Source organism: Rissa tridactyla, chromosome 4 (assembly GCF_028500815.1).
Source record: "Rissa tridactyla isolate bRisTri1 chromosome 4, bRisTri1.patW.cur.20221130, whole genome shotgun sequence".
NCBI lineage: Eukaryota > Metazoa > Chordata > Aves > Charadriiformes > Laridae > Rissa > Rissa tridactyla.
This window is the reverse complement of record NC_071469.1, coordinates 76,113,332-76,136,496: the sequence shown is the minus strand read 5'-3', so window position 1 is coordinate 76,136,496 and position 23,165 is coordinate 76,113,332. Positions and strand designations below refer to the sequence as shown.

The window sequence follows — 23,165 nt, the reverse complement described above, 5'->3', positions numbered from 1 at the left end:
GGCACGGTGTTAGGAGACGGGCACTTTGCCAAATTAGTTAAGCGATGCCGCAACTCCCCCCCAGATCTTTTTTTAGAGAGAAGTGTAAGTAACTCTGAGTAACTTCAGTGGAAGCTGCTATGCTGTGAAGGTATTTGTTACACCAAGATGCCTTCCTCCCTCCCAAGCCAAACGGAGGTCTAAGATGACCCAGTCTGACCCCAGGTGTAGCAAAAGCCACAGAAGCCCATGACGAATTCCCCTACCCCACCCAGCCGTTTGTTCAAGCATATACCTCTACAAAAACATTTCATCTTCATTCAAAATCTACTATTCCCTTTCCAATCGTTTCTAATGATTCATTGGTCTTATTAAAAGTTTGCACCTTAGAGTTTGTCATGAACTGATTTTTATCTCTGTGTATTGTCAACACCTATTGCCTTGAAAATGTTTTGCTATGTCTGGAGTTTGAAAACAGTCATAAAATCAGCTGCCACATTACAGACGTAAAGATTATCTTCAGGAATGCACATTTTATTCAACCAAGTTTGAACTGAAGTTAAAGGAGTTAGAAAGTAACCATATAGTATCAGTTAAAAAGGTAAACTATGTTTTGTCCAACATATTTGTGGAGAACATACATAGAAATCATGTGTTTATAATAACAAACACATGATTACGCCTGGGATCTTGATAGATTCATACTGAATGCGGCAATCACCAAAGAGCCAGGAAGTCTACTTGAAACCAACCTATTATTTGGAGTATTTATAAGAAAAAAAAAAGCTGTCTGCTCTGAAATTGTATTTTGTTTTCTTTGTAGCGCTACATAAACAGTATGACAGTCTTAACTATAGTATTTGATCACTTTAAATGCCTGGATGTAAAATTTTACTCATTGGCGTAACATATCCATGACAGTGCTCAACATAAGACATATGTTATTTTGCAATACTGCTTTAACTACGTATTACCACTTAAGCAGGCAAAAAGATTATTAGGCAATCGCAAGCATTTCATTAAATATTTTAACCTCAGTACTACAATAGTCCATATTAAGATAAAAGAATTATATGAACTATGGGCTGTCTCAGAGAGCTGTGGAGGCTCATTTCATGCTCAGGGGAGGACATCTGCCAGTCCTTTGGAAGAGGGACATCACTTCTGAACTCGGCACTCGGATGTGGCTCAACCCCAGGCTGGTGGCACAGGGCACAGCACTCACACCTGGAGCCACACACCCCTTCACCAGAAAGGTGCAGAGATTGGATCGGGAGCAAGTTGAGGATTTTGGAAACTATGCAGTTGGCGCTTTGCCTCCTTGAACTATGCATGCACCAAGCAAGTACAGGCTAACAAGGCTAAGACAGAGTTTGACTGAAGAGTCCAACATTTTCTCAACATATAGCAGTACGTAGCCAAGTAAACTCAAAACTTGGCAGAAAAGCAATAGGTTTCACACTCTATCATATCATTATCTTTTTTACATAAAATTTTAAAATAATAGCGACTTGTAAGTTTGTGCACATTCCCAAATCTCTTTGCAAGCCTTATTCCTAAAACTCGCCATGCCTCATCTCTTCATGTCACTATTTTTCAGACCTGCAGTTCAGGGGACAGCAGATGCAGGCCCCGCTCTGAAGGCGCTGTGATGTGCTGCTGAGGATAAACCAGCCAGGCAGAGCAGCGCCTTCTCCTCACATACCAATTCCTTTCCAGGCATAGTACATTATTTTACTCCCTTACACATGGCACGTAAGAGAGGCCAGGACATACTTCCTCATTCTTTAGCACAGGGCTAGTAAAAAGCTAGTGGATGCAATGCCAGCTGAGCTGGAGGCTGTGACTGAACCAAGTTCTTTTCATCCAGCAGTGCCCCCAGAGGAGACACAAGCAGTGCTGCTGCGCTCAGGTTTCTGACAGATCAGGAAACCTCTTGTTCTTTGTAGGCCCAAGCCGTCTGCGGGACAGCACCTACACTCCACCGCCTTCCCGCAAGAACGGTCAGTGTTGAAGGAGCTGTTTAGTGCCCTGTTTTCACCCAGTATGCCTTCCAGTGCTAGAGCCCATCCACACTGTTCTAATTTTGGCACACGGAACATCAAGAGCTTGGACGCCTCACCAGACTCCAGCACCTACTGATGCAACATCAGACAGAGAAGCAGCAGTGCAACATCGTGCAACATCAGACAGAGAAGCTTCTCCTGCTGGACGTGTTCTCCCCTCTTCGCTAAGACCAGCTCAGGGCACCGCGTGTCTAAAACAGGTCACTTGAGGCATGGGTGGGTTGAGGCAGCCTCTTTGATGAGTAAAGCCAGACAGTGTGTTCTCTAGGTAATGGAAACATTTGCACCATCCGTGCAGCTTGAGCAGATACATTTTCCTGCAATAGGTGTCCTGTCACCTACACACGCTCACACCATCTCTCCGCACTCACAGTGGCACACACAAGGAATAAGTCAAAGAGCACAGGTTTATTTTATATTATCCATTACGTCCCTGAAATGTGAATATTATACATGACAGAACTGCACAGCTTTGTAACACATCCACTTTGTACCACAGCTTAGAGATGTAGCTGCACCTGTTGAAAAGATTACACCACCACCAGCTCCCACCACCCCTCCTGTCAATACACCACCCTTCCAGATACACCGTCTGTGCATTCCCTGCCCTCCCATCTAAATGACCCAGGGTGCTAGTTAACCAACATTTGATAGCATGAGTAACTTGGGCTGAAATAAGTCTGGGTGTGCTCAGGGAAACAGTTCAGTTTGCTTCCTTAGGAGGGGCGATAACCTCCAGGAGAGAGCGAGTGAGCAAGCGTGCATGAAGCCTCCTTCTTTAACCAGCACAGCTGCTGACCAAGGAGGCTGTATCTCTTGCCTTCTCTGAAGTTAATCCCAGCAGTTTAAGGCAGACTTGTGAAAAAAACGTGAATCTGAAGTTACTCTAAAACGCTACTCCAAGGACACATTAGTTCCACTAGAGTCAAAGTATAAACCAGACGCAATAGGTCGAGTTCTAGTCGAAGAGATTGCAGAGAAAGTAAGAGCTAATAATTCTTAATTTGGCATAACATGACATTCCCAACAGCTTCTGTCTCGCCTTCCAGTAATTGCGTCTTGGCAGTGTACATATTAAAAAAATCATAGCACAAAAGACATTTTCTGTTAAAGAAAAAAAAGGCAAAAAAATGCAAAAGTACCTTTCTTTGTAATACTGTCATTCTGAAAACTGAAGACGCTTTCACTGAAAGGAAAAATATGCCGATCAAAACACGAAAGGGACAAAACTTCATTCATTCCTTATTTGTTTAAGAATTACTAAAAAGAAACATTTTTGCGGGAGGCTAAGGCAACAGTAATTTAGACAATAATAAATTGAGCATTGTAAGAATAACTATTCCATTGAATAAAAGAACTCTGGCAAGAAACTTTTCACATGGCATTCAACAGACATTCAAATAAATGAATGAAGTATGCAAGTTAAATTACTTCAAAAATAAAGACTTTCCAGCGGTTTACCATAATGACAATATTGTATAGAAAGATACAATAGCTCTTTGTAGCCTAAAAATTGTCAGTTTTATTTTACAAAGATGACTTCCAAGAGCATCTTGTCATGACAATCGAGTTTTGAGGAAAAAACAACCTGTCATTTGATAAATAGATGAATTTAACTGTCATTAAAACCACTTAAGCATTCCTCCTTCCTGTTATCCTTCTCATCTCGGCAGTAACTGATAAGAAGATTTCAGGGAGGCTCAGTCATTGATGGCAGGATCTAGAAAAGAAACAATTTTGCATACAGTTATCATTCTCATTCACAGCTTCTAGTTATTGCATTTCACTAACCTGCATTTAATTGGCTTCCTTCTGCCACTGGCAGGAGCACAATGGACCGTCTGCTTCATACAAATCACCACTCACTGCTGCAGTTACACCTTACACCATGAAAATATTATAGTGGCTGCCTCCTATCGTGTTAATAGTGCATACAAAGGTAACATTAACAAGGTCCTGTTATCCACCAGCTATGAATTGCTAATACCAGCCACTGCATTAGCCAGCTGGAACCGGACATTACTCGTTATCATGCAGTTCATTACTTATGGAACATGGCTGAACCTGACATTGGTAGATTTCTCTGCAACTTCTGGAAAATATACCACTTGTCCACGGAAACATACCACCAAAATAAGTGAAGAAGGACCAGATGCAACAGTTACAACAGAATTAAGAGAAGACAACGACTACAATAGCATGTTTTCCCAAAGACCATTATCCAAGATTTTGTTTGGCTAAGCAACCAGCTTCTTTAAGAGGAAAGGAGGGCATAGATTGGTCAAAGAAAAAGACCTGAGCTTTGCATAACCAGACGAGCTCCCATGTGTCTCTGGAAGGCTGTGTGCACGGCAATCCCACTTCCAACATACAGAGTAATTAATTGTATTCCTACATTAAAGCTACGATGGCACACCTCCACCTTGGCAGATTTCTAGCTGGCTTTAATCTTTCCCATCTTCCACATGCCAGGTTCCTCACACCAACTGGCCCTCGGTGACAGCTGAGTTTTTAATGCAATACATCCTGATGCAAACAGGCTTTGCCCTTTCTTCCACCTTTGGCTAGACTACGCTGCCATTTAGTCACTGCACTGACGTAACAACTGCACTTGCTTCTACTGCACTGCAGCTGTACGTCTCCTGACGTGACAACAGGAAGCAAGGGTCTTCATCCCTACAGGAATGTAGCTGCCTTTTTGGTTAGCAACTTGCATCTTTTTTCATGCCGAGGACAGAGCATATGGTCCTTCAAAGGGATATCAAAATAAATATGACAGGTCAGTGCAATCATCACACCGAATGAATTCAAACGATGCCGTATCTAAAATGAAATGTGTGCACATAATAAAGATTCAAATAACAAAAAACAAAACAAAACAAAAAAACCAAAACAACCCTACCCTTTATCCCTCTCTGAATTATTTATGAATTTTGCAACTCCAGCTGTTGCCACCAGCCCAAGGACATTACTTCATTTTGGGAATGACACTTCATATTAAAAGATAAGTTAACAAAACGAAACAAAAAACCCTATCCTTACAAGGCCGCAGCAAAGCATAATACATCTTTTCCCAGCATTTACAAAGGAAAATAATCAACAATCAATTCAGTTCACGTTTCTCAACTTGTTTCCATAATTCCAGACACAGATTTCAACACTCATATATTAAGTCAGCTATGCCTTTTTAACCACTGCAGTTAGGCAAGACTTTCAAGGAGTCTTGGATCCTCTTTGTATTTTTTTAGGGTCATCGCCCTCTAACAGTTCACCATAAACCATATGCCACCATACCAAAGACTGTGTGATACTATCGGCACTCAAATTAGTGAAAGCTTTTAGTACATAATATGGTCATTCCAAGAAAATGTGAATATTCTGCATACGTGGAATTGCTTTTGATAAAATCAATTATTTGTTCATAAATTAAAACAAAAAGAAACGCAACTTCAACATGTGTAGCTTAGGGCACAAAGAATTAGTTTCAACTAACCATGACATTTAGATTAGCAAATTCTACATAGTGCTGTCTGTCCACTTACAGACTGCTCTGATTCAGGCCCCATCACATATTAGTTCTTAGATTTCAAACAAACAAATTGAGGAGGGGAGGGCTTAGCCAGTGAGCATGATTTCCATTGCCTACATTTATATGCCCTCCCCCCTCCCACACCCTTTCCATCAACTATAACAAGTTCATAGTTTATCTGTACAGCAAAGAACATGGAGGTGGAATAAATAGGAAAGAATTGAAAAATAAAAATCAACCATTGGTTTTGGTTGCCACCTTATTCATAGTGGAATCTGACAATTAAATAGGTATAGAGATCTGACCTGTTACCCAAAAACACCCACACCACTAACATTGCACCACCTTCCCGCTACAAGAACATACTGAGATGCTGTCTTCATGTCAAGTGTCAAGGGACATATGACCCCTAAATATTAGTCCTTCATGATTTATCAACAGCCTCTTCTCCACCACAAAGGAGATTACTCTGTTCTTACCTTGTGACCTTCATTTCACAGTGTTTTCTGCTTTTATTTTTACATAACCGAACAGCAATTGGGTTTATGCTCTGCTCCTAGGAGATGCCAAATGCCACAATAACTTTCAACTGATTAATGATCTGGGCTGGTTGGTTGTTTTGGTTTGTTTTTTTTATCTTCCATAGTCACCCGAAAGTGGACCAGCAATTGTAGCAGTTCTAACCCTAAAAGGAGATGTGTGAATAAACTGCAGAACCTTCCAAGGTACCATCAGCAGAAATCTCCGGTATCACCCACAAAGCTCGCAAGACATTTGTCAGCTTCCTGCAGCCAACAATGCACCATTTGCCACAAGGGTCAAGCACACAGTTCAGGTCTGAACCAGAACACCAGGCAGGCGGGTATTTTATAAGCAAACTCGTCTTTGGGAAAGGCAGCAAAGCAAGAGACGTTATCTGTCTTGCAAGTGAAACAAGCCAATGGCTTGTGAGCAGAGTCCACTTTGGTTTAGCCGTCAGCAGTACCTCCAGCAGTATCCACTTTTGTTTAGTTTGGTACCCCTGAGCTCATGCAATGTTATTCAGGAAAAGGAGATGTAGTTAAACATTTATTTGCCCTTCAGTCTGCATCATAACTGGCACCCAGCCCTGAACAGTCTCTCTCTTATTCGCTACCGCAGGAAAGCTACCGAAAGAGGACCTTCCCTTCCCATGTCATGCTGTTGGCCAAAGAAACAAAAGGTACAGAAACAAAGAGAACAGGCAGAGAACTTGGGATGTGCACAATACCACTGAGCACTTAAATGCTACCCTTTGAACCTTAACTTCCAACAGCCCCAAATTCACCAGTTGTCACTGCCATATATTTGAGGTTATTACTCCCTTACCATTAACGATTCTCCAATATCTTGCAAACCCCAGGTGTTATGCACAAACCCCCTCAAAACTACAATTATTTACAGTTGTAACCCACTCAAATGTACATCACATCACTTTTTTTTCTGAAAATTAACAAATTAAAAACAGGAACATATCTCACATTCTGGGGCTGCCATTTAACTCTCAATGCCACAGGTTCTCAAGTGCCTCCTGAAATACTTTCTAGCTGTACTAAAGGAATGACATTTGGAAAAATCACCTGTGTGCAGATAGAAAAACATCCTTCTGAAGATTTTTCACAAGCTAGTTGGATGCAATTGAAGTCAGTCCTCAGAAAATAAGGAAAGTCGTCTTCGTGCCCAAACATGCTCACTAAATGCTCCTGGCTATGACATTATTTCATAATTGACACACACACAAACACCTCAAGAAAATACCTTTTTGCCTATGTCTGGATTACACAGCTATATATACCCAGTGCTTTTGCAGAGCCTTCCCTATGTTGCACAATGCTCTCGAATACAAATGAAGAATTGATCCTTTCAGATGACGATTTTTTTTTTTTAGTGTTCGATATTTTTAATGTTAAAAAAATTGTACCTCAACATGGTCTTTAATCTAATCCTTACCCTGAACAATTGAAGTACATCCGTATTAATCTATTAGATGCTTTTCCACACCACACCTATGGCACTGCATAAATTACTGTAATTTAAATGAATTACTGCTTGAAAATTCTCATTTGGTAAGAAACATGCAGTGTTACAAGGCACCAGAAAGAAAAATGTGCACTACGGTAACTAAGTTTTATAACATAGTATATCTAGGTTCTCATAAACCAGCTATTCTAAATTGTTAAAGGACAAGAATATTAGACCGATCACATAGAACACACATCAATATGTCCAAGAAGTCAATAATATGAAATTAAATCTACAGTTTATTTAGATACATTTCCATGCCCATATATGCAGAACCCACTTTAAAAATGCCATTAGGCTGGCTGAAGAATATTATTGCAAAAGACATTAACACCAATAGTAATTCTATCTCTGCCCTGGATAACTTGCATTTTTCTCTTTAAATGTCTGATCTGCTGAAACACATTGAAGAAAAAGTACTTGGGGGAAAAAAAGAAAGAAAAAACCCACAACCAAATAGAAAAAAACCCTAAATTATTTTGTTACATTATTCCACATATTACTGCTGCTTAAGGATGACTTGTTTAAGACTGCAGATTTCAACTACCTAACAGTAAAGAATGAAAAGCTTCTTGCTACAAGCTAAAAAGAAAGTCTTTACTATGCTCCTTGAAGAGCTCATTTTCACATTACTCAGGCTTCATTATGCTGAATCAATATTCGTTTAGTCACTGGGGTTATTGACATATTTTAAAATAAAAGTATACCCTTCAGCTACTGCACTCATTACGGGTAATTTGTCTTGTCAGGGAGCAGGGAATATTATCCCAGTCTTTCAGGGGCTGACAGCCCATGGAAATACCTCCCCTTGGTTACAACTGTAAATAATTTTAAGGTAAAATATTGAAAAATCAATGACTGTTTCCTGCAATCTGTCACAAACAAATCAATCATAATCTGCACAGCCAGAGAGTATGATTTGAAGGAGATGAGAGCAGATGTAATTCTTGGCTGGAATCTCTCATTTCAAAATCACTTCACATAATGGTGTCATCATTTAAACACTTAGCAGTCACTGCAACTGCCACTCATAACATCTAGTTGGACAAAACCGCAAGGAAGAGGAGGAGAAATGCCACTGCTGTTATGTAAACAAACACTTTATTTAAACGGTTGCAACATTAGCAAATTTCACAGATAGAACAGCTAGGCTTGTCTCTCCACAGAAGTCCAAGACGCTTTTCTTTCTCAATGGAAGATTGTCTATAAACTAGCCTCTCACAAAGCCTTTTAAAACAAAACTAGGCTTCACAAAAGGTGAGCAATAATACCTGCTACTAATACTATTTCTAAAAATATTTCAATTTCATTCACTCTCAATTGCTTATAACAGAATTACGCATCAAATTCTCAAGAGATTAAGAAAGGAGAATTGTCTGAGATACTTTTGTCTTTTTAAGAGCAATAAGGGCTTCAATGCTTCTTTGTCCTCTACATATTAAATTTCACATCTAATTTTCATTAAGCACACACCGACGCAACTTTAGTGTAGGTAACCACTGCAGAGTACAGGAGAAAGAAAGTCATAACCTACACAAATTAATTGATAATATATTTTCAACTTGCACTCAAAGAGATTAACTGTTGTATATGGAATTACATTTGTATAAAGGATCAATTTATACATAAAGAATTAACTACTCTGCAGTCAAAATGCTATAAACTGATCTTTGTAAATGTGAATCATTTGTGTAAGACCAATCTATTTTTATAGAGTAATACTAACGCTTGGACTGAAATTATTTCCTCATTTGTCCCCCCACCTCACCCCAGACTACATTTTCACCCTGACACCACAGCGTTCGAGAGACTTCTGTGCAGATCAGTCAAGATGAAAAAGCAGCAGACAGGATGAAATTGTTGTGCAACCGCAACCGTGGGCCTAAGCCTGCACTCCTTGTACAAACAAAATTCGCAAATGCTCAAGGAGTGTTTCACTCTGGAGTCTATAATTTGAGCTCTTAATCTTTAATGTGCAGAGCCCGTTATCACACATTCATTTTAATCACATTAACCTCACCAACTCATATTTCTGAGTATTTATCTCACAACTGTGAGAATAAGAAAAAAAAAAACGCAATCAAAAAGATGAAATTATTTTCTCTTTTCTTGCAAAAAAAAAAATTCCCTTAATACTGTTTTTAAAAATATTGTACATCTAAGTAAACCTCTCCAAGGTTTGCCTTCCTTTAAAGCAGGCTTTAAATCTCTCTATCTTCTACACGGAAAATACATATCTCTAACTCTTTATTGATACACATCAAAAACCACTATTGTTTGTAGCAGCTGGACAGATTCTCTTTCTTAACAAAATAAACTATTAAAAAAAAAAAAAGAAGAAATGAAAGTCTTAGCCCAGAAGAAACAGTTACTGCCTTAGAGGCTAACTAAGTGGAGGAAAACTGCAAATACCAGCCGTGAAGTGAATCAGCTTATCCTGGGGAAAGGCCACTCTATTGTGAAAGGAAGCAGGAGGAGCAGAGGGTAAGTAATTGCTGAAAACAAGAGTAGCTCCTAGAAATGAAGTTGCAGTACCTCACTTTTTTCCCGGATGAGATCTATAATGAAGCTATCCGACAGAGAGAAGCCTCAGGCTCATCAGCCCTTTTAAATCTCCTCACTGGCCAACCGACACTCAGAGAGGGAAGACCCAGCTTACTACGTTAAGCCATTCTGGGAGGGAAAAGCAGTGTGGCACACTGAATGCACCGGCATCCTTCCCCCGTGCCGTTCCTCTGAGCCAGGTTGTTATTTCTTGTGACAAACACCTAATTAGGTGGGTCAAGAATCACAGAAGATGGAAGAGATCCATTCTTCCTACATGCCAGACCTCCTATTCATAAAAATGAAGGCAATGACTCTTCCCCTCCATTGTAAGGCACTTAATAAATGTTAATAATAATTAAGACAGTCACATCTCCCAGACAACACTGTGAGACATTTTCTTGCAATATTTGAGAACTATTGGGCTCAGGAGGGAGCTCCCACAAGTTCCAGGCAGAAAAAAGACTCACAAATTCCATCCTTGGATGCAAGAGGCCACAGAGGGCTGCAGCACAGCAGACATTTCACAATTGCTCCCCAACAAGGGAAGCCCTAAGAAGAAAGGGCAGCACACGCTGTGACACTACAGATGTTTATGGAGAGTTCACGGATCAGCACAACAAGTACTATTTTCTGCTGGATAAAGCATTAAGATGCTGTAACAGCTAAGAGGACTGCAAAGTCTTTCTGGTTAAGAAGTTGAACTAGCTTCAATTTCTTAAACTAAAAAGTATTTTTCTTCATTGTATCTTTCTCAAGAAAAAAAAAGAAGAACTACAGGTTATGAAAGAGCTGAAAAAAGAAAAGACACTGGCTTAAAAAAAAATCTAGCAGCATTTCCTCTAGAACCCACCTTTTTGGTTTACTGCTCTCACTCATAATGTTCATTTAAGGCAATAGTATATGTTCATTTATTTAATGCAGCTCCACGTGATCACTGAAGAATAAAGCAGTGCAATATTACATCACGCTATATTACTGACATTACACTATTATCAATACTCTACCTAATGAAGTTGATAAAGTCTTTGTGTTATGGAAACGGTGTGTTACAGGTGTTATGGAAAGAATAATAATCATGCTTTGAAATAGCTCCCACCTTCCAACTCTGTTCTTCCCTTCTTCGTCATCGTTTAGACCATTCTCACTGAGCTCATCTGGAGAGGACAAAAAAAAAGAAAGAACAAAAGAGCATACTTATTACAGTGCTGGTCATCTGCACCATGTGATCCTCTCAAGAGGACTAAAACTGATGTATCTGGAAACATTAATTCTGCATTTTGTGAGAGACAGAACCCAGTACCACAAAGGAAAAGTGCCACTACTGTAATGCCTTACTTAATGAATCATAACATACATGAAACAAATTACTTACCATTAACTCTGAATAGGACTTAATATGGTTAAAAAGAGCTGCAAGCCCAGATGTGATCTGGCTTCGTATGAGGTCTCTTCCTGTACTCAGGCAGGTACAGGATAGGATGGACTGCTGGATTCATTTTCCTCACCGTGAGCCTCACTGCTCCTGCTCTAGGGTGCATGCTGTAAAGGCAAAAATGGACATATGGAGAACGGGGAAATGGAACAAAAAGATAGTGTTTGTCACTAATTTAGACAGCAGGTTTCTCTTACAAACAACGATTACAGACTGAACAATGCAAAGGTTTCTTCACCCATTGATCTAGCGTGTCTGTTAAATCCCACAAGACCCTACGTCAGTACCACATCCCACTGGATGGTGTTCAATTCTGTATTTTCTAAGAGGCGAACCTAAACAGGTGCCCATGGAAATCAAAGATCTGTGGAATATGGAAATTTAATGGCATTTAGCTAATGAATCAGTAACAGCATTAATAACCTGCTTTTGCTCAAAAGCACAACAGTCTAAGAAATTATATGAGTACAGATACCAATTCAAAGCTGAACGTTTCTGAGAAAAGCAGAGGGTTCCAGTTAGGTAAACAGAGGCAAAGAGGTTACTGGAACAAATCTAGGTCATAGGATGTGCCACAAACAGAATGAGAAAACAAGCCCCAGATTCAAGATCCCTAGTCCCTTTCCTACTAACAAGTCCTGCCATCACCTTCTCAGCCAGTATCACAGTATCAAAGTCTCTCAGCCATTCTGCAGCCTCCTCTCAGACAACTATCTGGGTGACCTCAATTTAAGTTTCACGTAGGGACACAGTAGCAGAGTTTATACCACAGATAATATCAGATTAATTTTAACTGAAGCAAGAAATTAAATACTGAAATAAATTTAAGAAAAAGCAAAGAGCAAAAAATACTTTAAAAATAGCTTTTGAAACTTAAGCTTTACAGAGCTGTCCTCTTCCTAAGAGACATTCGTGGACTCTTGATGCCTACAGAAGCTGGGAGGGGGTAAGGTGCTCCCGAGACAACAGCCAGGAAGTCAGCACAAAGAAAGTAATGCTTGCACCGTTAATATCATAGAGAAGTTGTAGGCACCTTTTTATAATGACAGAGTATTCTTAATAAAAGCTTCAAGCAGGTTTTATAGCTGCATATTATCCAATGAAACCAGTAATAAACAGCACTGTAGCATTATTTAGTGCAACTCCAATACACCAAGAGTCGCAACCTCAGTTTTATTTATCACACAGGCTAAAATGTTAGTTCTTGGCTTTACAGTAGCAGCCAAGCCTGTAGCTATTTTCTCCCAGCACACTGCCATGTGGATATTGATACTTTGCTACAGGATATGAAAGAAGAGCATAGTTACCTAATACAGCTTAATTGAAAACAGAGGACCTACATACTATACCATGCATTATTCTATACAAAATTAAATCTGAAGGGCATGAAAAGTTCTGTAGATGTCAGCAGAGAATATTTCGGAGGTAAATGCCAGGTTCTTGATCTGCAATAGAAATGCTGAGAAATACTGTGGAAAAAGATGTGCTTATTAAAAGAAAAGGCTAGTTTTTGCTCTATTGTGGAAAAAAAAGAGCTCAGGAAGATGCATCTCCTTCGGGAAGAGCAGGAGAGCGATCAGTCACAAGTTTATTAGTACAGCAAAGTCTCTGTTACGACGATCCGCATTCACCTTGAAAGGTCCGACTGGCTTGTTTCTTTCCCCTCAAACCATGATTTATATTAAAAAAGAAGATTCTAGCTCTACAAATACATTCACTTTAATCCAGAGAAAACTGCTTCAAGAATCATTTGCATCTGCATTATCCACATTAAGGAACAGAAACTAAAAAGCTCTAATCTTAATTAAAAAATCAGAAATTATGAACTCTTACAAAAAATTCTTTGGGTGTAAGGCTAGAAAGGCTACCTGGCTTTACGTTTCTCCTCAGAGAGGTAATGCTGAGGTCTTGCAAACACCAGTCATAAGGGCTGCAAATATATGTAAGTAAAGCAGATAAAATACAAACCCTTTTGAACACAACGCTGCTATTAGAAGTCACCCACCTGTAACACCCACACTGGAGGTCAGTTTCCAGCTATGGGAGCTCTCACCATGCTGCAGCACCTGCCATCCAAAGGGAATTTGCCACCATATATACGGAAAGCTACGGGCACACGCACATCCCATAAAACGGCTTGGGGAGCCACAGCCATCCTTCCCGCTGAGGAGCCAACTAACAGTAGATGTGGCTCTAAGTAAAAAACTTGTTTAGACATGAAAGAGAGCAGTTTTTCATTTTTTCCACTAAAGTCAACCATTAGAAGAGTCTATTTTCTGCACATACCCATGGAACTGTAAGCAAAATAAACCCTAAAGACATTCTTAACTTAGTCCATATTATGCCAACAAATTCAAGCAAATCGTGCTATTTAAGGTAATTACAGGAAACTTCAAGGAAACTGAAATACAGGCTCAGGTTCTCCCATGATACTGTCAAGATCTTTGGAGTTACATGCTCAATACAATAACTACATGCTTAAAAGGCTTGCCAGCTGCACTTCTGTGTATGGTTTTATTACACATACAGGTTTGCTGATACAATTTAAAAAAGGACTGAGACCGATAATCAGGTTTCTTTTAGCAGACAAAAAGTGATTTTTACATAGAAAGGCTTGCTGAAAAAAACCAAAAGTCTACCTAATACCCAATTGCTAGACACAGGAAAGAAGAGTTATTCTAGATGTTCGCAAGTTTACACCTCGCTCTCAAACCGCAAACACAGGGAGTGCTAACAAGTAGAGTCTCGAGCAAAGTAAGTGCAGGCAGCAGAAACAGCTGAGAAGCTAAGGGTGCCTTGCAGAGCTCTTCCAGAGATCATTCACCCAGGCTAAGAGCCACCAAACACCCGTACCTCCACTGCAAGTGCTGACCCTGTAACTCCCAGTGCCTCATCTGAGGGAAGCAGCAGCCACACACACACACACGAGTTAAGTATCTGCAGGAAAGCGCCCCGAAGTTTTACTGCCGATGCATCAGCCAGTATTTTAGATGCATTGTTTTAGCTCTTGCTCACCTAATAATATATTGATTTAACATAAAAAACCACAAGTCCCTCCCTCTGCTTTGCACGCTAATTAGTTTTACTTCTATGGTAGTGCAAAGGTGAGAAAAGGAAATTTTTTTCTCTTCATACTTAATTAAAAAGATAAATATTCATGTGCTTTTTTTCTGGTCATTAGTATGAGTTATTAATACTTTAAAATACACTGTATAAAACATCTCTTGGCCGATGTTTCCAGCAGCAATTTCCAATACATCTGAGTCTTAGTATTTTGTTTACAGGGACAGCTTTAAACAGAACAGAGAGTAACTGGGGAGGGATTATTATTTTTTATTTATTTTATTTTTAAAGAGGATTCCCTTTAACTTCACATACTTGGTAATATATTCACAAATTGAAATGGAGAAACAAATGATTCAGTAAGTGTCTAAGGTCAGGTATTCTGATAAAGAAATATCAAAAAGGTTTTGAGAAAATAGCCTCCTTCTCATCTACCCCTGTAAAAAGAAAAAAAAAGTTGAAATGATCTCCTAATGCATCTCCCTTCATAACTCATGCCGAAAGATGACATTTTCTCAGGATCTTAATTAAGATAATGATGAACACCTGTGTCGGCATTCTTTGGCAAGACAGCATTATCCATCATAATCTTTTAAGTACTCTCAAAAAAAACCCAACAAAATCGTATGACGGAACCAATCTGTTGCCTCTCCTTGCACTAAGTTTTACATCTCAGACACACACAAGAACGATTAGATCTTTAAAGACTGCAATAAAAGCAGGATCGTTAGATTTTAAAGTTTCAACAGAAAGTAGCTATTAAAGTAATTAAATTAAGGTGTATCATATCCAAGATACCCAAGTTTAACTCTATCTACTACAAGCCACCTGCAACTGAACCACTTAGTCAGAGACAGCAGTGGCTGTACGTTTAAAAATCAGTTTGCTGTTACTTTCAAGATCACCCTGCCTATTTTTCCACCTCCGAGAAAGAAAATATACAGCTGATCCCTATTATATGTTCAAGCACTAATTTATTAAGCTATTTTACACTGTACCACACATGTTTGCACACCGTAAATGAAATTATGCAAATGAAACCAGTGTAGAAAAACAAATATGCAAGTTCAAATATTGCTACATTTTGGGTCACCACATTTTGTGCAGTCATCTCAAATACAAGTTCCCCTCATGTCAAAAACCCTACTGGAGTCCAACTACTAAAGTAAACAAAGACCGCTCTAAACAGCTTTGCAGGACCAGCCTGTCTGACTGAAAGCTGTAAAAATAGTGATTTTAATTACTTCTTTATACAAACTGAATTTAAATTCACAAGTCTTAATTTAAATAAAATGAAGAGCGCACAGCCAGCCTATAAATCCTACCCATCGTTAAGTAAGAATTGAACAATAAATGTTTCTTCCATTGCATTAACAGTTCAGCTTCCAGGAAATTATGACAAAAATATATACAGTATAGAATTTTAATATCATTTCACTGACTGCTAGAAAGCAGACAAACACCTGATAACAAGAACTTATCCATACCTCCAAATGTACATATCTTCAGTAAAACGAAGAAAAGAAGCAAATGTATACTCAAGCCCCACATTTGTTAATAGAACTGACAGAACTACATAAACAAGAGTAGCGAAACAAACCTCTAATTTCTCTTTAATCAAAGATCTGAAAAGTCCTGCAAATCAGATTAGTCTTAGGCTTTCACATTTTAACATGCTTCTATCAGACGAAAAAGTTGCTGTGACTAGTCATTCAGTGGAGCTATCAACGTGCAAATAAAGCAGAAAATAGAGACATCCTTAAGAAATGAGTCTCAAATTTGATACAAAGTGAAGGTGACAACCACAGCAACAGAACTATAAACTAAATGTTTCAATATCTTGAAGAATTATCTACAGTTCTTTTAAAATTGCAAAGAATATAATAGTGACATAACGTAGTGAGAATGTCGGTTTGATAGACACTTACAATCCTAGTGACATAAGAGTCCTATCGCTACCATTTATTAATCAGCTCTGGTATTATGTTGCAATGCACGAAAGTATGCATGAACTCACCTCGGTTTCCAAAATGTACACCTACAGAAGCAAGACTAGTAGAACATCAGAAATAAAGAGGATAATTTTACATGACATTAACCTTACCTCCTCCTCAAGAAAGTCAGATGCCATGGGAAGATGGTTAAAACTTCTGCTTCTCCCTACAAAGAAATGGGCAAGGAAAAGCAGTTACTCATTCTACTCACATATAAAATGAACGTTAAATGTATAAAACTTTACCAGATGATATCTCACTCCTCGAACAAGGGGTATTGTCAGAGGATTATGGCAGAAGCGCTTTTGAGTGGAAAAAGAAATGCGGTGCTTTACAGCGATAGCTAAAATTAACCCAGGGACAAATATCGGTGACACCATGCAGCTGAAAACTGATGAAAGTGCACACCTGTGTGGATTCAGCATGTAAGAGAGCGTGCGATCCGGTGTTAGACCCTGCCCGCTTACCGGGGGCACAACCCACACGGATTTTAAAGAGACGAAACACCAGACACTTCCACATTAAAAAACAAAACAAAACAACAAAAGGTAAAAAGAAGCGAAAGGAGGGAAACGCCAGACAAAGCGCTGCTCGACAGCAGCCCCGAGGAGGGTGCCGAGACCCACCTCGCCTCGCCGGGTTTCCGTACGCCGCTCCCCGATCGCCGCCTTACTGCGGGGCCCGGCACGGCTCAGGGCGACATTGGCCCCGGGAGCGCGACCAACACCGGCCCCGCCGCTGCCGCCCCCCCGGCAGCTCCTGTCCGCCGCCGCCCGGCAGGGGGCGCCCCAGTGCGGCGGGGCAGCGCCACCACAGCGCCCCGCGGCCCTGACGCCCCGCCGGGCGACGCTGCCGCCCCGCTGCCTCACCTCGCCGGACGGGGCCGGGCCGTCCCGACCCGCGGCTGGGCTGGGCTCGGCTGGGCTGTGCCGGGCCCGACCAGGCGTTGGCCGCCTCGACCCGCAGCGCCTCCGCACACCGTCCTGTCAGCGCCGCTTCCGGACTCCCCGGTAACCGCGCCGCCTGCCGCCGCCGCCGCCACCCCTCCACACCCCCTCCTCCCCGTGCTGACGGACGGCTCCCCGGGCCAATGGGAGAAGGGGGGGACCCACGGCCGGATGGAAGACAACCAATCAGGCGCCGGGAGGGGCGGGGGCGGGCCTGGCGGGGCCGCTGCCTGCCGGGTAGTGTAGTGCGGGCCGCGCCCGCCCCGCCGCCCCCGGCCCTGCCGTGATCCCCCCGCAGACACCGGGCAGAGCGCGCCGCCCGCCCCGGCACTGCCCGCCGGTCCCGCGGCGGGGCTGCTCGGGAAGGCTCAGCCTGTGCCCCGCCGTTCGTCTTGGGGGCTGCGGCTGCTGCCGCCGGGACTGAGCCCCGGAGGGAGGGAGCGGCGTCGGTGTCGTCTCTTCGGCGACCCGGGGAGCTCCTGCCCGTTTTAAAACACACACATACACACCCCTCCCCGCGTCTCCGCGTCCGGCCCGCTGGGGCCAGCGGCGAGAGGAATTAGGTCTGGGAGATGGCAAAGTTACAAGATGAAAAGAAAAAATAAAATAAGATAAACCTAATTAAATCCCCCGCCCAGGGAAACGGCCGGCGGGTGCGTGGCGGGTCCGGCCCCGCTGGTCCCCGGTGGCCGGGGGCGCGGAGCTGCGGCGGAGGAAGCTCCCCTCACCCGCGAGGGAAGAAATAGAGAGGGGGGAATAAACCGGGATATGTTCCTGTTGGGAAATGTATCTGGTGGAATCACAGGAGATTACATCTCCCGATCGGCGGGGGTTTATCCCCGTTCATATGGTTTTAATCTGCTTTCGCCTCGGCCCTGTTGGGAGCCGGGGAGGGGGAGGATACCTGGTGCGATCCTCAGATCCGAACGGATTCTGCCGCCCCATCTCCGCCCCTGCCGCTCCCCCTCCGGATTCCCCTTCTCCCAGGACCGGCGCTGGGAAAGACTAGATCACAGCGTCCCCCCCGAGCCCTCCGCCACGCCAAACCCCGCGCCCCGGCGACCCCCCGCCGCCGCTCCGCTCCCGCCGCCGCCGCAACAGGTCCCCACGGCGCCACCGGCCGCGCATCCCTGCTCTGCCGGACCGGACCGGGCTGCGGCGGTCCGGAACGGAAAATCGCCTTTTTTTTTTTTTTTTGTTTAGAAAAGAAAAACTAACACCACTGTACACACCCCCGTATATCCCCCCTCCAGTGATTTAGTGGAAGGAGGGGCAGGGGGCAGAGAGCAAGAGGAGGGGTGGCTGCGCAGAGGGGGAGCCGGGCGGCTAATAAATCTTATTAAATATCTATTTTTTTTTTCATATACTGATTGGCTTGCATTCCGGCGCAGCGCGGCTCCGCACGGTATTTAGCACATGCAGAAAGTTGGAGCTGATCTTAAACGGCTCTCGGAGGTGACGGCAATCCAGGAGCCGGCGCACTTGAGCCTGTGAGCGCTGGGGAGGGCCGGGGGAAGCGCGGAGCCCTCCCGCTGGTTGGGCCCGGCCGCGGCAGCCCAGCGGGGTCCTGCCAGTCCTTCCACTGACAACACCCCGCGAAGGAGGAGCCTCGCCGGGCCGCGCAGAAGGCGTCAGGAGCTGCAATTTCCAACTTAGCATCTTGGCAGGACCCTTCGGAAAGCGAGAGCGAGGAGGAAGGGGGAGAAAAAAAAAAGCCCCCCAGTGCAAGGGGGGGAGAGAGAGGGGGAAGGAAGAAAAAAAAAAAAAGAGGGGGAAGCGAGGGGGGAGAAAAAGGAGGAAGCGGTGCCAGGCTGCAGGCGAGCGCGGAGCAGCAGCCCCGGCGCAGAGCAAGGTGCCGCCGCTGCCCAGCTGGCGAGGGCGGAGAGGCGCCCGCGAAGCCCCGGCCGCAGCGGCCCCAGCCCGGCAGCGCGGCGGCTCCCTCCCGGCGCCTTGGGCTCCCGGGTATATGTGTGCGCCTGGCCATGTCGTATCCTCAGGGTTACTTGTACCAGCCGTCAGCGTCCTTGGCTCTCTACTCCTGCCCGGCGTACAGCACCAGCGTGATCTCTGGACCCAGGACCGATGAACTTGGGAGATCTTCTTCGGGCTCCGCTTTTTCCCCTTATGCCGGATCTACCGCCTTTACCGCCCCTTCCCCGGGTTACAACTCCCACCTCCAGTACGGCACCGACCCGGCCGCCGCCGCCGCCGCCGCCTTCACTTCCTACGTGGTAAGAGCAGCCGCGGGCAGCCGGCACCGTGCCGGGCACGGCGGGATCCCGCGGGCGCCGGCCACCCCCCCCACCCTCGCCTCCCGGGCCTGCTTTTTTGTTACGATTTTATTTTTGAGATATCGGCGGGGACAAAAGGGAGCGCGGCTCCCCGCCTCGCCACCCAACTTTCCCGCATCGCCGCCCTGTGCTGCCGCACACTGTTGCTGGCGGCAGGGCCGGGCGCGGGGGGAGCCGCCGGTACGGCCCGGGCGAGACGGGGCTGGGGCAGGCGGGGACGGACCTCATTCCCTCAAAATAATATTTTTTTAAAATATTTTTCTTCTTATAAAACAGCAATCGCAATTCCGCAACAATTACCTCGCTATGACTGAAAAGGGAATGAACAGCAGCGGCCGGCGATGGGAAAAATCCGGGCGATAAACCCGGGCAACTTTCCCCTGCACGGCGATAATTAGGCTGCTTAAATATTGCAGAGCTCTAATCCTATGGCCGCGAGCCGCTCCGCGGGCGCTGCGCGGGGAAGGGAAGGGGAAGGCAGGGCACTGCGCCGCCCTGCGCGCCCGCGGGGCAGCGCGGGGCCAGCCAGGGGCGCGGGGCATCCCCGCCGCGGAGCCGCGGCCAGCGCCCCGCAGGTCCCCCAAAACCCGGGCAGTTTCGCTCAGCTTCTCCCCGCTGTTTAGGTTCTAGGCAGAGTTCCAGTCTCTTTTCTTCTCTTTTCTTTTCTTTCTATTTAATTTCTCTATTTTCTTTTCTCTTTTGTCTTCTCTTTTTCTATTTTCTGTTCTCTTCTCTTTTCTATTTTCTTTCACTATTTTTCTCTGTTCTTTTCTTTTCTCTTCTTCCTTTTATTTTTTTGTCCTCCCGCCCCTGGCCTGGCAGAGGAGCGGCCCGGCCCGGCCCGGCCGGTTGCCCGCCGCGATCGCAGCCCGGGGGGGAAGGGAAGGGTTCCCCCGCCGTTGACCGCCGCCTCGCCGCGCTGCCCACTTGCTTTTCCGCGCCTGCATTTGGGGGGAGAGGAGCTGGATTGCGGCCGGCGGCCTCCTGGGGCCGGAGCGTCCCGGCCCCGGCGAGCCCCCAGGCTCTTCCGCCCCCTTCTCCCGGGAAGGAGCCGAGGGAGAAGCCGAGCAGGGCCCGGCGCCGGGGGAGAGGCGGTGGGGCGCGGGCAGGGGCGGCGGGCAGGCCCTGGCGCTGCCCTTGCCGTGTCATTGCCGCCCCGCGGCCGTCTGACCTCGGCCCCCCCCGGGCCGCTCTCCCCTCTCTCCCCAGGGCTCGCCCTACGACCACACGCCGGGCATGGCCGGCTCCCTGGGCTACCACCCGTACGCGGCGCCGCTCGGTTCCTACCCCTACGGGGACCCCGCGTACCGCAAGAACGCAACGCGGGACGCCACGGCCACCCTCAAGGCCTGGCTCAACGAGCACCGGAAAAACCCCTACCCCACCAAGGGCGAGAAGATCATGCTGGCCATCATCACCAAAATGACCCTCACCCAGGTCTCCACCTGGTTCGCCAACGCGCGGCGGCGGCTCAAAAAGGAGAATAAAATGACCTGGACCCCGCGGAACCGCAGTGAGGACGAGGAGGAAGAGGAGAACATCGACCTGGAGAAAAACGACGAGGACGAGCCCCAGAAACTGGAGGAGAAGGGGGACCCCGGGACGCCGGACACAGGTAGGGCAACGGGCTCAGCTCGGCCACCGCGGCCGCTCCCTCGGGGCTGCCCTCGGCCCGGTGCGGTGGCGGCGCGGCCTGTCCCTCCGAGCGGGCAGCCGGGGCGGGGGGAGCCGGAGGGCAGCGCTGCGGACCGGGCGGCGGCGGGGCCGGTGTGGTGGACGGGGGGGGCGGCGAAGTGGGAGGGCGGGTTTGGGGGCGCAGGGCGAGCCTGAGAGCTGCCCCCCCACCCCTCTCTTTTCCCCCCTCCCCAGGAGCGGCGGATCCCAAGGCAGCGCCGGGCTGCGAGCGCCTCCAGGAGTCCCCCAGCCCCCGGGAGGCCGAGGGCAGCCTCAGCGACTCGGATTGCAAAGAGCCGGCGGAGGAGCGGCTCGACGGGCCGCCAGCCCCCCACAAGCCGCCCGGCTCTTCCCCGCTGGGGCCGTGCCCGCCGGGCCGCGGGCTGCCGCCGGCGAGCGGCGAGGAGCCCCCGCCGTACCGTCCGCCCTCTGCCGCCGCCGGGCCGCCGCACGCCGCCGACCTGCACCCGCTGCTGCCCGCCGCCACCGGCGCCTCCGTCATCCACTCGCCGCAGCAGGCGGCCCTCGCCAAGCCCAAGCTCTGGTCGCTGGCCGAGATCGCCACCTCGGCGGACAAGGCGAAGGAGGCCGGCGGCGAGGCGGCGCCCCCCGGCCCCGCCGTGCTGGGCGGCGGCGGACCATCGCGCTCGCCGCCGCGGCCGCGCTCGCCGGCGGCTCCGTGCCCCTTCCCCAACGGGGCGGTCCTGCCGCGGCCGCTCTACTACACGGCGCCGTTCTACCCCGGTTACACGAACTACGGCTCATTCGGGGCCCTGCACGGGCACCCCGCCGGCGGCCCCGCCGCCGCCGCCCCCGGCGCCCACTTCAATGGATTAAACCAGACTGTCCTCAGCAGAGCCGAGAGCCTGGCTAAAGACACTAAAATGATCAGGAGCCAGTCCCAAGTAGACCTTTGCAAAGACTCACCTTACGAACTGAAGAAAGGTATGTCCAACATTTAATATCGGCTTCTCCTCCTTACCCCCCTCCCGGGACTGTGTTTTTGTTCTTTATTTTTTTTTTAATTTATTGAGAGAAATAATAAATTGCTTTGGCAGTTATTTTTCCACTACCAAAAGAAAAAAAAAACAAACAACAAAATAAAACAAACAGAAAAAGACCAGCTCCCTGCCCTCCCCCCCCCCTCCCAGCACCCCGTTCAAAAGTTTATAGAGTCTATTGGAAATGGCTGGGTGGAAACCGCCCAGAAATGTCTTAACCAAGTGAAAAGCAAAGGAGTGACACGCTCTCTCACACACACACAAAGAAGAAAGATTTGTATTAAATCTTATTCTGTATATTTAATGTAGCTTTTTGTATTTAAATTGATAATACAGTATCTTTGAAGTAAATTATGAAATCAAGACACCTGTACAGGCATTAATGTTGTTTTCGTAATATAAATATATACATTTCTGTGTCTTTTTCCGAATTGTTTCATAGTTTTAAAATATATATATACAAGTTTAATTTAATTTTTTATGCCTATTGTTTTTTTTTCCTTGGGTGTGAGCTAAACTATAATGCAAAAAAAAAATAGGTTATACTTATTAGATACAAAAAACTGCAGCCGCCTTTGTAAAATGCAAATATTTAATTAAAA

The 23,165-nt window shown here is 45.7% G+C and overlaps 1 protein-coding gene and 1 long non-coding RNA gene across 3 annotated transcripts; one reads left to right on the top strand and one right to left on the bottom strand.

The window, feature by feature from the left end:
- Positions 1-2,548: 2,548 nt before the first annotated feature.
- Positions 2,549-17,646, bottom strand: LOC128908774 (uncharacterized). 2 transcript variants are annotated; one of them, XR_008466093.1, is made up of 5 exons: positions 17,520-17,646; positions 16,761-16,816; positions 11,534-11,700; positions 11,258-11,315; positions 2,549-3,765 (listed from the first exon to the last, which is right to left on the bottom strand). It is a non-coding gene; the product is annotated as an uncharacterized LOC128908774 (long non-coding RNA). The 2 variants fall into 2 exon arrangements; XR_008466094.1 differs by lacking the exon at positions 17,520-17,646 and adding an exon at positions 17,277-17,410.
- A 1,770-nt stretch (positions 17,647-19,416) lies between these two features.
- IRX5 (iroquois homeobox 5) lies at positions 19,417-22,933 on the top strand. Its single transcript, XM_054199597.1, has 3 exons — positions 19,417-19,828; positions 21,098-21,503; positions 21,758-22,933. The coding sequence occupies exons 1-3, from the start codon at positions 19,580-19,582 to the stop codon at positions 22,522-22,524; spliced, it is 1,422 nt and encodes a 473-aa protein (XP_054055572.1). The 5' UTR covers positions 19,417-19,579; the 3' UTR covers positions 22,525-22,933.
- The last annotated feature ends 232 nt before the right edge of the window (positions 22,934-23,165 follow it).